This window comes from Micropterus dolomieu, linkage group LG11, assembly GCF_021292245.1.
Source record: "Micropterus dolomieu isolate WLL.071019.BEF.003 ecotype Adirondacks linkage group LG11, ASM2129224v1, whole genome shotgun sequence".
Taxonomy (NCBI): Eukaryota; Metazoa; Chordata; class Actinopteri; order Centrarchiformes; family Centrarchidae; genus Micropterus; species Micropterus dolomieu.
This window is the reverse complement of record NC_060160.1, coordinates 22,328,090-22,342,113: the sequence shown is the minus strand read 5'-3', so window position 1 is coordinate 22,342,113 and position 14,024 is coordinate 22,328,090. Positions and strand designations below refer to the sequence as shown.

Sequence of the window (14,024 nt, the reverse complement as noted above, 5' to 3'; positions counted from 1 at the left end):
CACCTGTAGTTGCAAGTGTATCGATGTTGACTAGTCGTGCGTAGCCAGATCTCGCTGTGCTCTGCCTACACAGGAGGTCGGGCTGAAGCTGTAATTGTTCAGTGAGAAACACTTTGGGTTGTTAGAGTTAGTCAGAATTGTCAGTCCCAAGCCTTAAAGAACTAAGCTCACTGGTGCTTTTGCCAAATATACTTCCAGTGGGCTATGACTAATTACAAGAAACAAATCAAGTTTTTGTCAAGCCTTCAGCTAGTTTGCTGGATAATTGATGTTGAGTCCAGAAGGAGGAGAACGGTGTTAATGCCGACGTCTCATTGTTGGCAGGCTTATCTCAGTGAAACTGGCTGGTGCAGTTGCGGCAGATCTTTTGTTACACTCCCTCCTGTTCCCAAGTTAGTGTAATGACCTTCAGATTTCGTGCAACTAAGCCTAAGCAAAGAGATCATAATGACATTAAAGGAATGAAGAGCAGTCCAATGGGTGGAAAAACAGTGTAATTTAAACTTGTGACCCCCTGCTTCTGTAGATGTCTATGAGTCACTTTAGGAGCGTTGAATCCCTCCCAGCCGTGTGTCTGGCTACGACAGAGGCCACTAAAACAGATGAGTCTGTCATTCTGGGATTAGCAGGGAGGGTATCGGGGAAAACGTTAGCCGGATCACTCTGCAGGTTAACGTACAGTGTCTTCACAGCATATTCCCAGTGAATTTAGAGTTCAGACCTCCATTCAAACCGTTCTCTTTGCTCATTGTGTTGCTCTGCGTAAGTGCAGACTGTTCAGCTTTGATTTCAATTGGCAACGCGTCAAAAAGCCGCCCACTCCTCTCAACGAGGGCTCTCCTTCTACTATACTGAGCTTGCTGCAGACCTGCCTGTCACCGTCTGAAACCTCAGTCTTTCTCTCATTTAACCCTGAACATAGATCATTTGACATGTTGGGTGAACCTTCTCTTAATTGGGTCTTTCTCATGGCTCAAGCTGGCCCTGATGCATACTGCATCTCCAGAAAGCGCTGCTGTATCGGGGGCCTATTATCCAGTCCTGTTCTCCTTCTTGGCCTTCAAAAAAATAAAATAAAATAAAGCGAAGAGACAGGGAGTGGGAGTATTGTAGTGCTTTTATCTGTCATGATGCTAAAATCTCTTTTTGTTAGCCTTCCTCTCTGTATCTTCCTCTCGTGCTTTGATGTGTCATGTCGATTTGCGTGTCTCTTTTATCTACTGGTGAGCTTTCGCAGTTTTGCCTTCTCATTCAAACACACCCACACATGTACACACACAAACCTAAATTCTTGTATTATTGCCCCTCCAGAGAACTTCACTGACCACATTGATTCCCTAACCCTGAAGCCTTAAGCCAATGTTAAATCCTATTAATCTACACTGACATTTTGAAGAAGTGAAAACAGACCAAAAAGACTTTTTGGGTATCCTGTGGAAACAGTAGGACTGGCATACACGCAAACAAAGTCAGTGGAAAGAGATTCACTAGTTATTAGGTCCACAAATTGATGTAAAGGCACAGCAGGTTACAGCTGCACCAGTCAGTGTTTTTATCCTCAACCGTAGCAAACCTACAGAGAATGATCACCTGACTGTGCAGTTTCCCTTGGCGCTGTGGAGATTATTAGCATTTCTCAGCCTGTTGTTTTAGTTTTCCGGCCCACAGCCTCACTGTTTTGGTTCAGTCTCGCTGCTCTCATTAACCTTGTTTTCAGACGAAAGCTCTGAAAAACCAACTGCATGCTACCTGCCTAGCACCAGACACAGTTAGCGACTAGCTGTGAGGGGAGCGAACTCACTAACATTTGTGAGGTGGTCAGAAACACATCTCCAAATCCCTCTCTGGTCCCTCTGCAGGTCACCTAAATAGGCAAGTTTTTGGTAACATGTTCGCCATGTCAACTTTCATTAGGTGCGTTTGACTTCTTGCGGCGCGGCGCTGACTTAACGTGATGCATGCTGGACTTCACATAACATGACATGCTAGTTAGAAATTTCAGAATCGGTTTATTTCAGGTATGTGTACACAGACGAGGAATTTGACTTAGGATTGTACATTGCCCACGATGTGCCTACTCATACAATGATACAATAATACAATAATAAAATCAGACACAGGCTACAGTATAGAGAACACCAATATACACACTATAAACAAGAACAAATTTTGTCTGACTTTTGCTGGCGCTGCAAAACGTCACCATGTCACATGACATTAAAACCTCGCGGGAGAAAAGCGGCTTTAGTCGCTGACTCCGGCTGCCCGAAATTGGAACCACCTTTTGCCTGATCTAACGGCATTTTTGTTTTTGAAAAATTTTTGCAAATGCTGTGAGATCAGTCATTGTTCTAAGCTCACAGTAAGCTCACGCAGGTAGAATGTGTCCGATGCGCCGTTTTTATTCCCCGCCCCTGCAGTTACCTGCAGCTCACATTAGACTATCAAGTCGGCGAAAGTCCGCCGCAGTCATCTCGAACGCACCAAACGTTGTGTTCACAGCTTGTTGCGCTGCCCCCAAGTGGACAAAATATAATTTAATGTAGCTTTATATTAAAACGGTCTATCATATTTCAGAAAGACATTTGCATGACACTTCAAAGTAAATTTTCAAGTTGCCTAAAACATCCAATTGCATTTTTTTGTACCTGCACTTCCATTAAAATCCAGCCAGGACTGGATAGTCATCCCTAAATTGTATTTTTGTTGTTGAACAGATAACTTCTTGAAATTTAGAGATTTTTTATTACATTACTCAGAAATCATTTTAAGCACTTTTAAGACTGAATATCTTCTCTTTGGGTGAAGAGTGTTCAAGAATGAACAACTGCTGCTTTTTAGATGACGTATCTGTATGAACTCGTCGCCTCCTGTTCCCAAACCCACTGGTGACTTCACCTCACACATAGTAATGAAAAATTGGAAAGACTGGGTCCATCTGCAGCATAAACGTTAGTGGTGTTTTCGGTTTCAGCCAAAGCTTGTGATTTAATCTTACAAGACAGGTTTGTTTTTCCATAAAAACCTTGCTCGGTGCAGTTTTAAATTTCCTCGAGCCACATATTGCCCTTCATGGTGACAGCTTTTTTATTATACAAATGTCTCCACAGGCGCTGAGTGCCATCAGTGAAGTAGGAGACCTTCTTCAGCTCAAGTATTCCCGACACAGAATACAGCCGTCTTTGGCGCGGCCCTTTGACGATAATGTGTATGAGGACATTGACTGATGGACCACTCTTCTCCTGAAGTGGCGTGAACCTGAGCAGCCCCAGAAAATACAGAACTGGTCAAGATGGATCACAAGTCTTCCACAAGGACCAAGATGTGCGCAGGTGCTTCTTGTTACTCGCTTGCCATGATGTAACCCCCGCCAACAAAAGGAACACATTAAAAAAAAAAAAGATCATGTAATTCCACTTTGCCTTACCTAAACATGCAGAACTTGTGATGAACACACATTGGAAAAAAAACACACCTCTGCTTTTTCCTTTTATTACCTTTTAGTTCATGAGTGTGTGTGTGTGTGTGTGTGTGTGTGTGTGTGTGTCTTGTAGCATTCGTCCTGTGTATGTGAAGTGGACAAATGTCAACTTTCCAAGTGTTTCTGAAATGGTGAGCTGCTGGGATTTATTTTTTTCCTAATGTGGCTCTAAAGTGAACTTTAAGTGTCATTACTTTCAAACATCAATCTAAAGAACAAGACTTGGCCTTTTATCCAGTACCATTCAGATTAGTGATTGCCATAAGCTGAAAGCACTGGATGTTGCATTGTTTGGACAGGGCCACGTGACTAAGATGAGATTTTATCACTGTCTGTCTGTTAGCAAGGCATCACACAAAGTGAAATGGATTTTAAGGATTTTGTAATTAATGATCTAGTTCTGGATTTTTGTTACCATTAGACCATTTTTGTTTCACCATTCCTGAACTGGGAGTGGGTACTCTTGCTAGAGGGCTTCTATTTGTCAAAGGTGGTTTTATATGTTGACGCAGGTATAACCTTTCAACATTTCTTTTTAGGAAACAATATTCGTCTAAAAAGCCCTGTTAATGACACCTAGAGACCGTATTGCTGCTACTTAACTTAACATTTTTGAACCAACAAATCTTCTGATCACATTACATTGCTGTCATTGTTCTTGACAGGCTAAAAATATAAAACCTCAGAGTTAAGTGTGCCACTTTTATCGCCAGTAGTGTTTGATGTAGCACTACAAAAAATGATGCCAAATATCAGGGGATGCTGAACTTCAGATAATTACCCTGATCAATCCCAATGACTTGTAAAGAAATAGTTTAACATTTTGGGGGAAATACTTCTGTGATAAATATGAAGCTACAGCCAGCAGGCGCTTAGCTCCACTAGCCTGAGAGAGGTATCATTCTTCTCATCTAAATTTAAAATGAAGCCCGAAAAGCTTTCCTTTTAAATCCGGGTCATTGGGGGTATCGGGTTAAATGTCTAATGCTTGCAATAGCAAGCTAATTTACTTAGCATAATTAGCATCCAAAAAAGCCATGAAAAACCCATGTAAACAAAAAGGCTTGAATTACAGCTTGAGAACTTTATTCACTTGAGCTAAAACCAGCTCTGGATCAGTGCAACAGTGCCAAAATGGAAATGGATCGTAAGTACTAGTGAGCATTAGCCATGGTATTGTAATGTAAGAGAGTATGTTGGCCACACACAGAGGAAAAGTCCTGTTTTGAAAAAGTCCAACAGTCAGATTGTGGGGTTAATATTTTCATAAAAATCCCATCAAAATCATCAAGCGTGTCTGCAACCACTCCAAATGCAAGAAGAAAAACACTATTTTTAGTGTAATACTCAAATCGACAGCTATTTAGTCTTCCAAAGATTTACGTGCATCTTTTGCTTAGAAATGTAATTATCAATTTGGATAGTTTTGTTGAAAAAATTCATCTGGATTATATCTTAAATTCCACTGGTCCAAACATGTGGAATATACTTTATTATGCTCCTTTTAAAGAAATTTTAGTATTTTTTTAGATTGCACCCATCCATAGTCAGTGGATAACTTAAAAAGTGGTATTAACTGATTAACAAAACTTAAGAAAGCAGTGTTGTAATTCAGACTGATAGTACTGCTGTTGGAAAGAAATGTCTTTTGAAGTTTAAATGGAGAAATTAATCCAGTTATCCATTAATTTGGCTGGCCTCTTGTTCCCACAGCTATGTTACATGTCGCCATCACTGGCATCCTTCATAGATTTTACTTGACCAACTTAGTGTGTATTGTAGTTTAACGTATTAAAGATGACCTCAAAGATCAAGTTTAACATGACTCTCAGATTGTGGGGCCAGAGTCATAATTGTTAAATTATCTGCTCAATATAAAGCCCAGGTTATTGGTAATAAATGCTGAAGTGCTGAATGCTGAAAATTTTTAAAAATGTGATACTCCTGTCTCCAGGCCAGAACATCTAAACTATTTATACTAAACTAATCTGGATGTGATCTAGCGCTGGTTATAATATCTTTCATTTTCACCCTATCTCTTAGGTGCTTATTAGTAATAACCCCATTGCTTTGTGGCTGATAAGGTTGTTTTAATGCCTTGTAAAAAAAGTGCTCTCTTTGTGCTGTGACTCCAAGGTCTTTAATAACTTTATTCAGGGTGTGACTTGGTGTGTGGGGAGGTGTGTCTGCGCGTGAGTGTGTGTGAGTGCGCGCGTGTGTGCGCATGCTCTTGCATGTTATGGGTATTAATGTGCGTGTTAATGCACTTTTACCTTGCTTTTTTTCATCCACGTACGCAACTGTCCATTAAAGTGTTGGTTTGTCTTAACGTTGTGCAACGTGTAATGTATACACACTGACAAATACTGTGTAACCACTCGTTTCTCATACTGATGCATGTAGAGTAAGAATTAGTCATAGAAGCTGCTCTGCACAACAGCCAGTGATGCTCAATGATATACACTGTTCTGCTACACGTAACTGTTTTGAATGTTGCCATAAAAATCCACTTTATTCAGAAAGTTTAACTACCTGCCTAGGCTTCAGGGAGGTTCTTAATTTTTCTTCCATTTTAATGTTTATCTGTTACTGTAAATGGGAGATGTTTGTTATTTAGTTTCCTCACTGTAGAAAAAGACCTGATTCTTGGAATTACAAATGATTGTCAATTAGCTAAAAGCTAAGAGTTACAATATAACACATGTAGATTCAGAATGTCTTTCTACGTATTTCTAAGATTGCACACAGGAAAGTCCTCAAATGATACTACAAAAAAAGGCATTTTAATATCAAAATATGATTATTTGAAACCCCAAGACCCTATGGTCTGATGTCTTAATGATGCTGTTCTTAATATAAAGTGTGTGTATATATGCAGTATCTTCAGCACTACTGGTACATCTTTGGTCTTGAAAAAGAGATGCACAAACTCAGAAAAAACTTCATGCCTTTTTTTTTTTTAAGGTCTGTAAGTTTTGTTGGTGGTCTAAGATGGAATATGGTCCCAATATTTTGTACAGTCTGTAGTGGTCCACTGAAAAGGAGCTATTCAGAATATATATTTTTTTTTTTACCATAGAGTAACATGGGAACGATGGTTATCACTATTACTGGCAGCTTTTGCTCGAGTGTGCCAATAATAGAGACAGTCATTTCAGTGGTTGAGTGCAAGTTACCACACATCAGAGATGGATATAGTGCCTTTGAAGCAAATGATTTTCTAAGAATTCTGATTATAGTTAAGTGTCATAACTTGATTGTTCATTTTTACAGCCTTATTTGACTTCTTTTACTACTTTTTCTTAAACAGTACTTATGATTAGCACTGGATGTGTTCTCGGTGTTGACTAATTGCCATGCATTTTGATCATAGAAAATGCACTATTTAATATGTAAAGTGTCACCCATGTCAGTGGTATTAGTAGATCATTAAAACAATAAAAAACAAATTCAATTTTGTAAAGACTCGTCTTTAACACACCTAGATAATCTGATAAACTACCTTATTTTATCAGTCCAATCAGGGCGTAGCAACCGTAACTGGGCAATGTACGCGTGTCAAGCTTGGTATTCTTTCACTTGTTGAAGCGTTGTGCATTGGTCTGTAGCAAGACCAATATAAAGAGCTTGGTGGGTGGCCTTTCCAACACCAAAGGCACAAGAGCAAAAGTGTAAAGAATGAACGGTGTGTTTGCTCTAATGGAAGCTGTAAATGTGAGCATGACAGGTTAAGCCTCTCACCACAAGCCCAACTCGTCCAAGTTGTTCTTGCTGAGTTACAAAGAGAAACTGATGCCTGCCTCTGCAGACAATTGGCTTTCTAGGAAGGAGGTGCAGCATTACCAGCATCTTTGGCGTTACGGGGTTTCCCTATAGAGTTGTATTGAGGATTCTTAAAGTGGCGTGTCTCCTCTTAAAACATATCTGTCCTCTGCTTAGCTACATCTTCCACCTGTTGCTGTACAAGGGTGAGTCAGTACTCACCATTTGGCAGCATCCTCATCTAGATTCTTCTTCATTTTACTTTTTTTGGCTACTTCTCCACACTCCCCTTCTTTCTTTTTTGCTTATCCATCTTGACAATTGACCAAGACAACTTCCTTCCACAGATGTTTGGCTCTGAGGCAAGAAAGAGAGAGGACAGAGGGGGAGGGCCGGCACTAAGAGATGTGATTGGTCCGGCCGAGTGTCATTAGGCTTTATATTGGCCTGTCATCTGCAAAAATGATAACCAGATTACCAGTCCAGCAGTGGTTGTCCTGCTCTCTGGTTTTGACCCTTGCCAGCCTCACCTTCCCATAAGCCTTTGCACCTCTTTTTGTTAATAAAATCACTAAACTGCATCAAATCTGCAGTTGAGTCCTATCCCCCATTTTCCTTTGACCCACTAAACAGCAATGACAAAAATGTTTTTTTGCATGATCATCAGGCATCTGCAGTGGTTGCTGCTTGTTTGTGCTGACTTGGCTCCATGCAGCCTCCACATCTGTTGGCCAGATTTGAGGAACTGATAACATGGCTGCAAAAGTTAGTTTTGATTTTGTTTTATCTTTTTGCAGTCACTCAAAGTACAGTCGAAAACAATAAAAAGTCCCTCCCCCTTTGAATGTTTACATAACTTCTTTTTCTCGCAGCAGTATTTAAACCTCAAGTTCTCTCCTCCTCACTCTCCTGCAGCTTGATCTTTTTCAACTCCTCATTTTTTGACACTCATCTTTCCTGCAAAAATGGCCACAGCTGGTAAGGTAGGTACATCCAGGAGTGCTCATACTGTATGTTACAACTTTAATGGTTTAGTGAGTGTTTCAGATTCTGGTATAAGTATAGTCAAATATAGTAGGTAGTAAAATGAAACACCAGAAAGACTATGCAACAACCCCTATATTAATATATTTTAGTGTTCATAATGTTTTCATGTTTTCTGATGATGTCTGGTTATCCAGTGGTTAAAGCGTGGATGGGTGTAATAGACCAAGGGGATACCTGACAATGCGTTCCAGTGTTCTCATGTGCAGTGTTTTACTGTAATTCTCATTACACGTGTTTATTTCACTTGTACATACTTGCAATTGTTATTTTTACTGCAATCAAAATGTATAATATAAAACCTGCAAATCTCTTTCTGATCCGCCTGCCTCAGTGAAATATTGCATGTCTTTTTTTGACTTGGCACACCGTCTGAAACTATCCAGACAGTTTTGTGCAACTATGGACATTGGCAAAGATGTGGGGTTCGCAGGCCAAAAAACAGAATGGTGGAAGAATTCATTTTAGTTCCACAGTGCACAAAAAAATTCTAGGCAAACTACTTAATTCATCAAGACTGACAAGTGATATACTCAGCACTTTACTCAGTCACAGTAAATTTCCTACATTAAATGATACCGTTCTAATAATGTATTTGCCAACTAACTTGTGTGGACTTTAAACCATTGATTATCATGTGATGTTTGCTTATTCAGGAGCAGCCGTATCAGAGAAATGGAAACCTCTGTGCTCTACTGTTAACATGTTATTAGAAATGTGCAGGGAATATGTGAAGCCCATTTGTTTAAGGTTTACTTTGATAAACAATTGACTGGTGGCGTTTATGCCAATTTGATGCCTCTAGATGAGTGTTTGCCTTGAAACCATAGCACAAAGGATAGCAACATTTTATCCCATGCTCAACTAGGTACAGGAAAATGCAACGAAATTCTTGAAAGCTCTCAACTGGTCATTGGCCAGATAAATGTAAATGTGCTTGGAATTATACATGCTACTTGAGCGGGTGCTTGAAGGATTACAGGAAACTGTCATGGCACCTTTCCTGAAACCCATCCTAGTATATTTAAATATTTAGTTAATAATAATTTCATGTGGTGTCACCGCCCACTAGGTCATCAAGTGCAAGGCAGCAGTGGCCTGGGAGCCCAACAAGCCTCTGGTGATTGAGGAGATTGAGGTAGCCCCGCCCCAAGCCAACGAGGTCCGCATCAAGGTGAGAGACGTCCACTTTAAAGACTTACACATGAGGGTACGCAGAGATGTCTTACTGCACATTTGAGTAAAGGCTAGTGAATGGTTGTAGGTTGTAGTATTTTAGGACTTCCCTGACCAGAAATCCTATGCAGTGACATCATCACATTGTCTTCTTCTGGATGTGAGGTTGTCCAAGTAAGTAATGCAAATGCAGCTTTAAAGAAAGCATGTAGTGAACTAATACAGTTATGAACATTAATACTTATGGACTTACGGAAATATTACTATCAGCACCAGCCAAGTTTTAAAGTTCTTGGCAAACTTGGGAATAGTAAAGTTGTAATTGATACATGTATTAATCAGTCTCAATATCTGAAGTGGAATTCTCAAATCAGGGATTCAGACTCTGGAAAGTAGTCCAAACAAAAACTAAGTGATCAGATGAATATTTATTTATTTATTCCAAGACTACAGTAAATACAAATGAATGAATACATTTTTGAAAAATGGTTATATGAACAACAGTAACAACAAATGGCAGATTGAAAAATGGCAAAAAACAGGGTTGAACTGATGATTATTTGGCTAAAACGAAAAGAGTGGCTTTCACAGGATAACAGGAAACGGATAGACGCATAATAATTTTTTAAGATTTGTCCATGATATAATTTCATGATATAATTATTTTGAAATCTGACCACAGAAATTTAACAGACGAGATGGCGGAAGTACAAAAAGGATTTCAAAATAAGATACTCAAAACATCAGCAGTAAATGCGAGGTAATTGAAAGATAAAACTTCAAAGATAGATAAATTGAATAAGAAGAAACTAGATCATTTAAGGGGTCGCGAGAACGTGTGTTCTCAGGCATCACTTTAGCTCAAGAGCGCTCCAAAAGAAGAGTTTCAAAAAGAGGAGTTTTAAAAGAAGTGAGTGATTGATAAACTCCTTGGGGTTCAGCTTCTGCCCACTCTGGTTACATTTCTTTGTCTCTGTCTTATCTGCAGTTACAAAATGTGGTTTAAAATGTCTACATTACACGCATGTGACTAAATCTCCTTTCACAATAGTCAAACACACTAATTTACATGGCAGTTAGACTGTATATTCAGATGATTTCAAAACAATACCAAATTTAAATAAGGAGAAATATTTCATTAATTTAAATATTCTTAAACTATAACAGTTCTACATAATAGTATGCAATCAAACCATAATTCCATATGATAAAAGCTTAATTAAACAGGTTAATAGAAAACACAGATTAAAGTCTAAACTTCAAAATAGTAACAAAATAAACTACTAGGAACATTTTGATCATAAAGGAATTTCCAACACCTGACATCCCTGACTACTCTTGGGGTCAAATATAAAATTCTAATACTGTTAATAAAGGAAATGATGAAAGAATATCAATTTTTAAAGTAAAGCATGGTTAACTTCTAATGTTATAATGCAAGAATTTAATTAATTAACTTCAGATGTTATTTAGCTTACACGACAAGTTTCAGCTGAGTCACTTTGGTTCATGCTTTGAAGTGCCAACATTCATACCCCCCACCCACACCCACACACCCCCTCTGGCTGGGTGAAGGTTAGCTTCGGGTCAGGCAGGGTTCTCTGTCTTTTGGGTTGAGAAACTCACATTCTTGATAAATATAATCATTTGGGATATCATCATTCCTCTGGTCACTACAAGCACAATACCCAATTGTTCAGAGGTCAGTGTTTTCATTGTGTGGTCGTTGTCTTCGCTGCAGATTGTGGCAACTGGGGTGTGCCACACAGACCTGTATCATCTGTTTGAGGGTATGCATAAAGATGGCTTCCCTGCAGTCCTCGGCCACGAGGGAGCCGGCATCGTAGAGAGTGTCGGGAGTGGAGTCACTGAATTTCAGCCAGGTCAGTTAAAGCTTACAACGTCAACAGTTTAAATTGTCTAACAGCTCATTTTTCTTTCCCTGTTAGACTTTGTCGCGGCAATGTTGGCACTGGATGGAGCGGGTGATATTTGTGCCATACAGCCCAACAAACCTGTTGATTGTTTTGTTGTTGTGTAAGCAGGCCTACAATTTATTTGACATGGAAACATTGTTTTTGGATTTTCAGGAGACAAGGTGATCCCTCTCTTCATCTCCCAGTGTAGAGAATGTCGCTTCTGTAAGAGTCCTAAGACCAACCAATGTGAAAAAGGATGGTGAGGTCATCTTTTTCTTTACATCTCCTAATTTCATTCATCCAGGATGTGTTCCTAAGGTTATAAATACATTTGATGGTCTATGTTTCTACGTATTTCATAGTGCTCATCATGTCTGTGGAGCAGCTTCAGGTGGTGTCTGACCTGGACATTGTTTGGAATTTAGTTTTTTTTATCCTTTCACTGCAAAAATGTAGTCTCCGGCTGTATTTTCATTTTAATGATTTGATCTGTTCAGGGCTGCTGATCGTCACGATGTGATGGCATCAGTTGACTCCAGGTTCACCTGTAAGGGGAAGAAAGTGCTGCAGTTTATGGGAACCAGTACCTTCTCTGAGTACACTGTGGTTAACCAGATTGCTCTGGCTAAGATCGACCCCGCTGCCCCTCTAGACAAAGTCTGTCTCCTTGGCTGTGGGATCTGCACAGGATATGGAGCAGCAGTTAATACTGCTAAGGTGTGTACTGTATGTTTGACTGTTAGGATAGCAATGCTTCTAACTTACTGACATACTAACTGCTTGTGGCACCACAGTATTTAGGAAAAACATGTTTATTACTGTATGGAGCATTAAGAAATCCTAAAGTGCCATGTTGACCGAAGTCTTTTGACTTTAGGTGGAACCGGGCTCCACGTGTGCTGTGTTTGGCCTGGGAGCTGTGGGTTTGGCTACAGTCATGGGCTGCAAGGCTGCAGGAGCCGAGAGGATTATCGCTGTCGACATCAATCCAGAGAAGTTTGAGAAGGCCAAGGTGTTTGGCGCGACTGACTTCGTGAACCCCAAGGATCACACTAAACCCATCAGCCAAGTGCTGTCTGAGATGACCAACGGAGGAGTGGACTACTCCCTGGAATGTGTCGGGAATGTGGGAGTCATGGTGAGGCAGATAAGGACTTTCACATAAAGATTTGATGTAAATTAGCTCAAAAAGGCTTTTTCTATTTAAGATTCTTTCCCAAGAAGAAGTGCTATCTAAATATTGAAGCACACATTCTCGCAGGATTTGAAGCCCTGTGGTTACAAGCACACTGACTTTGTGCTTTTCCTTCCTGTAGCGCAGTGCCTTGGAGTCTTGTGTGAAAGGCTGGGGTGTCAGCGTGCTGGTTGGCTGGACAGACATGTACGACTTCGCAGCCCGACCCATTCAGCTCATCGCTGGACGCACATGGAAGGGCTCCCTGTTTGGAGGTGAGACGCCTGTCAGTCAATATGACCATCCTCACTAACTAATGAAACTACTGTAGCTGTCACGGTCACAGGTTGTCATTTGTCCTTTTTGATTATTTGTAAGAGGAGTGAGTTTGAGAATGGAAATAAGAGTGGTGTATTACAGACAAATGCAAAAAGCAACTTTTTGTTGAGAATGTGAGAAGTCAGACTCTTGGCAGGACTGTAATTGCTGATGGCACTGTGTTGCTTGTGGCTTGTTAGACCCATTTGTGCCGTTTGTGCTTGGTGGTTTAATTTTGATGCGGACTGCCACACAGAACTAAAAAGTGGCTGTTTTCAGTGTTTGTATGTGAGTAAGGGTAATATAAAAACCTGTGGTTTTTTGCAACATGTTAGAGGCCATTTGTGCAGTGTGGATTTAATTTCTGCATTGCTCTTCCAGTGTTTGTATGTCAGCAACTGTAATGCTAGCAGAATAGCTTCTGATTTGGGAATAGAGGATGTGATTGGCAATCAAAAGCATTTCTCATACTGTATTTATGTAACCAAAAAGGCTGTAGGATAGATCTCTGCAATCATTCAGCCAGTATTATTAAGATAAGACTCCATTTGGAGTTTAGTATGCTCTCTTATGTGTGTGTGTTCTTTACGGCTCAGGATTCAAGAGTAAGGATGGCGTGCCTAAGATGGTTAAAGCCTACCTGGACAAGAAGGTGAAGCTGGATGAGTTCATCACTCACAACATGACCTTGGCCCAGGTCAATGATGCCATTGACCTGATGAAGTTTGGCAAATGGTATATTTACACTCCTATACTTTCTCCACCATTCATGATTTACTCATTTGCTCCACAGATGGAGAATTAATAAGTGCAAGTCCTCTCATTTCTGTTTTGTTTTTGCTCCACAGCATCCGGACGGTCCTGAGTGTTTCCAAACAATAAGACCATTGTGTTGCTTTGAATGATGCCAAAATCATTTAATGGCGTGCAGCTGTGTGAACACAATATTCATCCACACAGTACAAAGCACATAATAAAGAGATCGATCGAATGATGTACAATGTATGCGCCTGACCTTGAACAATCAATACTGTTCAGTGGATTATGTCCAGATTGTGAGAATCATCTGCAGCGTTCACATAAGCAAAAGCTAAGCATGTCAAAATGTTAACAGAGCAAAATAAATGGTCTAAACAGATGGCATATGCAA

At 40.0% G+C, this 14,024-nt stretch overlaps 2 protein-coding genes across 3 annotated transcripts in view; both read left to right on the top strand.

Annotated features, from left to right (window-relative positions):
• LOC123979317 (serine palmitoyltransferase 2-like) overlaps positions 1-9,461 on the top strand; it is a 27,882-nt gene extending 18,421 nt beyond the window's left edge. The window contains exons 12-13 of one of the 2 annotated variants that reach the window (XR_006827207.1): positions 3,111-3,332; positions 9,360-9,461. Coding sequence is in view for 1 of the 2 variants with exons in the window: in XM_046063203.1 (XP_045919159.1) it covers positions 3,111-3,227 (117 nt within the window). In the remaining variant the exon portion in view is untranslated. Of the gene's footprint in view, positions 1-3,110; positions 6,931-9,359 lie in introns of those variants that run through there. The other variant, XM_046063203.1, reaches the window with a different exon arrangement.
• Positions 8,159-14,024, top strand: LOC123979325 (alcohol dehydrogenase 1). The gene is made up of 9 exons (XM_046063213.1): positions 8,159-8,226; positions 9,360-9,461; positions 11,205-11,346; positions 11,554-11,641; positions 11,880-12,099; positions 12,260-12,520; positions 12,699-12,831; positions 13,471-13,609; positions 13,723-14,024. Exons 1-9 carry the CDS (start codon positions 8,209-8,211, stop codon positions 13,754-13,756), a joined length of 1,137 nt encoding a protein of 378 aa, XP_045919169.1. The 5' UTR covers positions 8,159-8,208; the 3' UTR covers positions 13,757-14,024.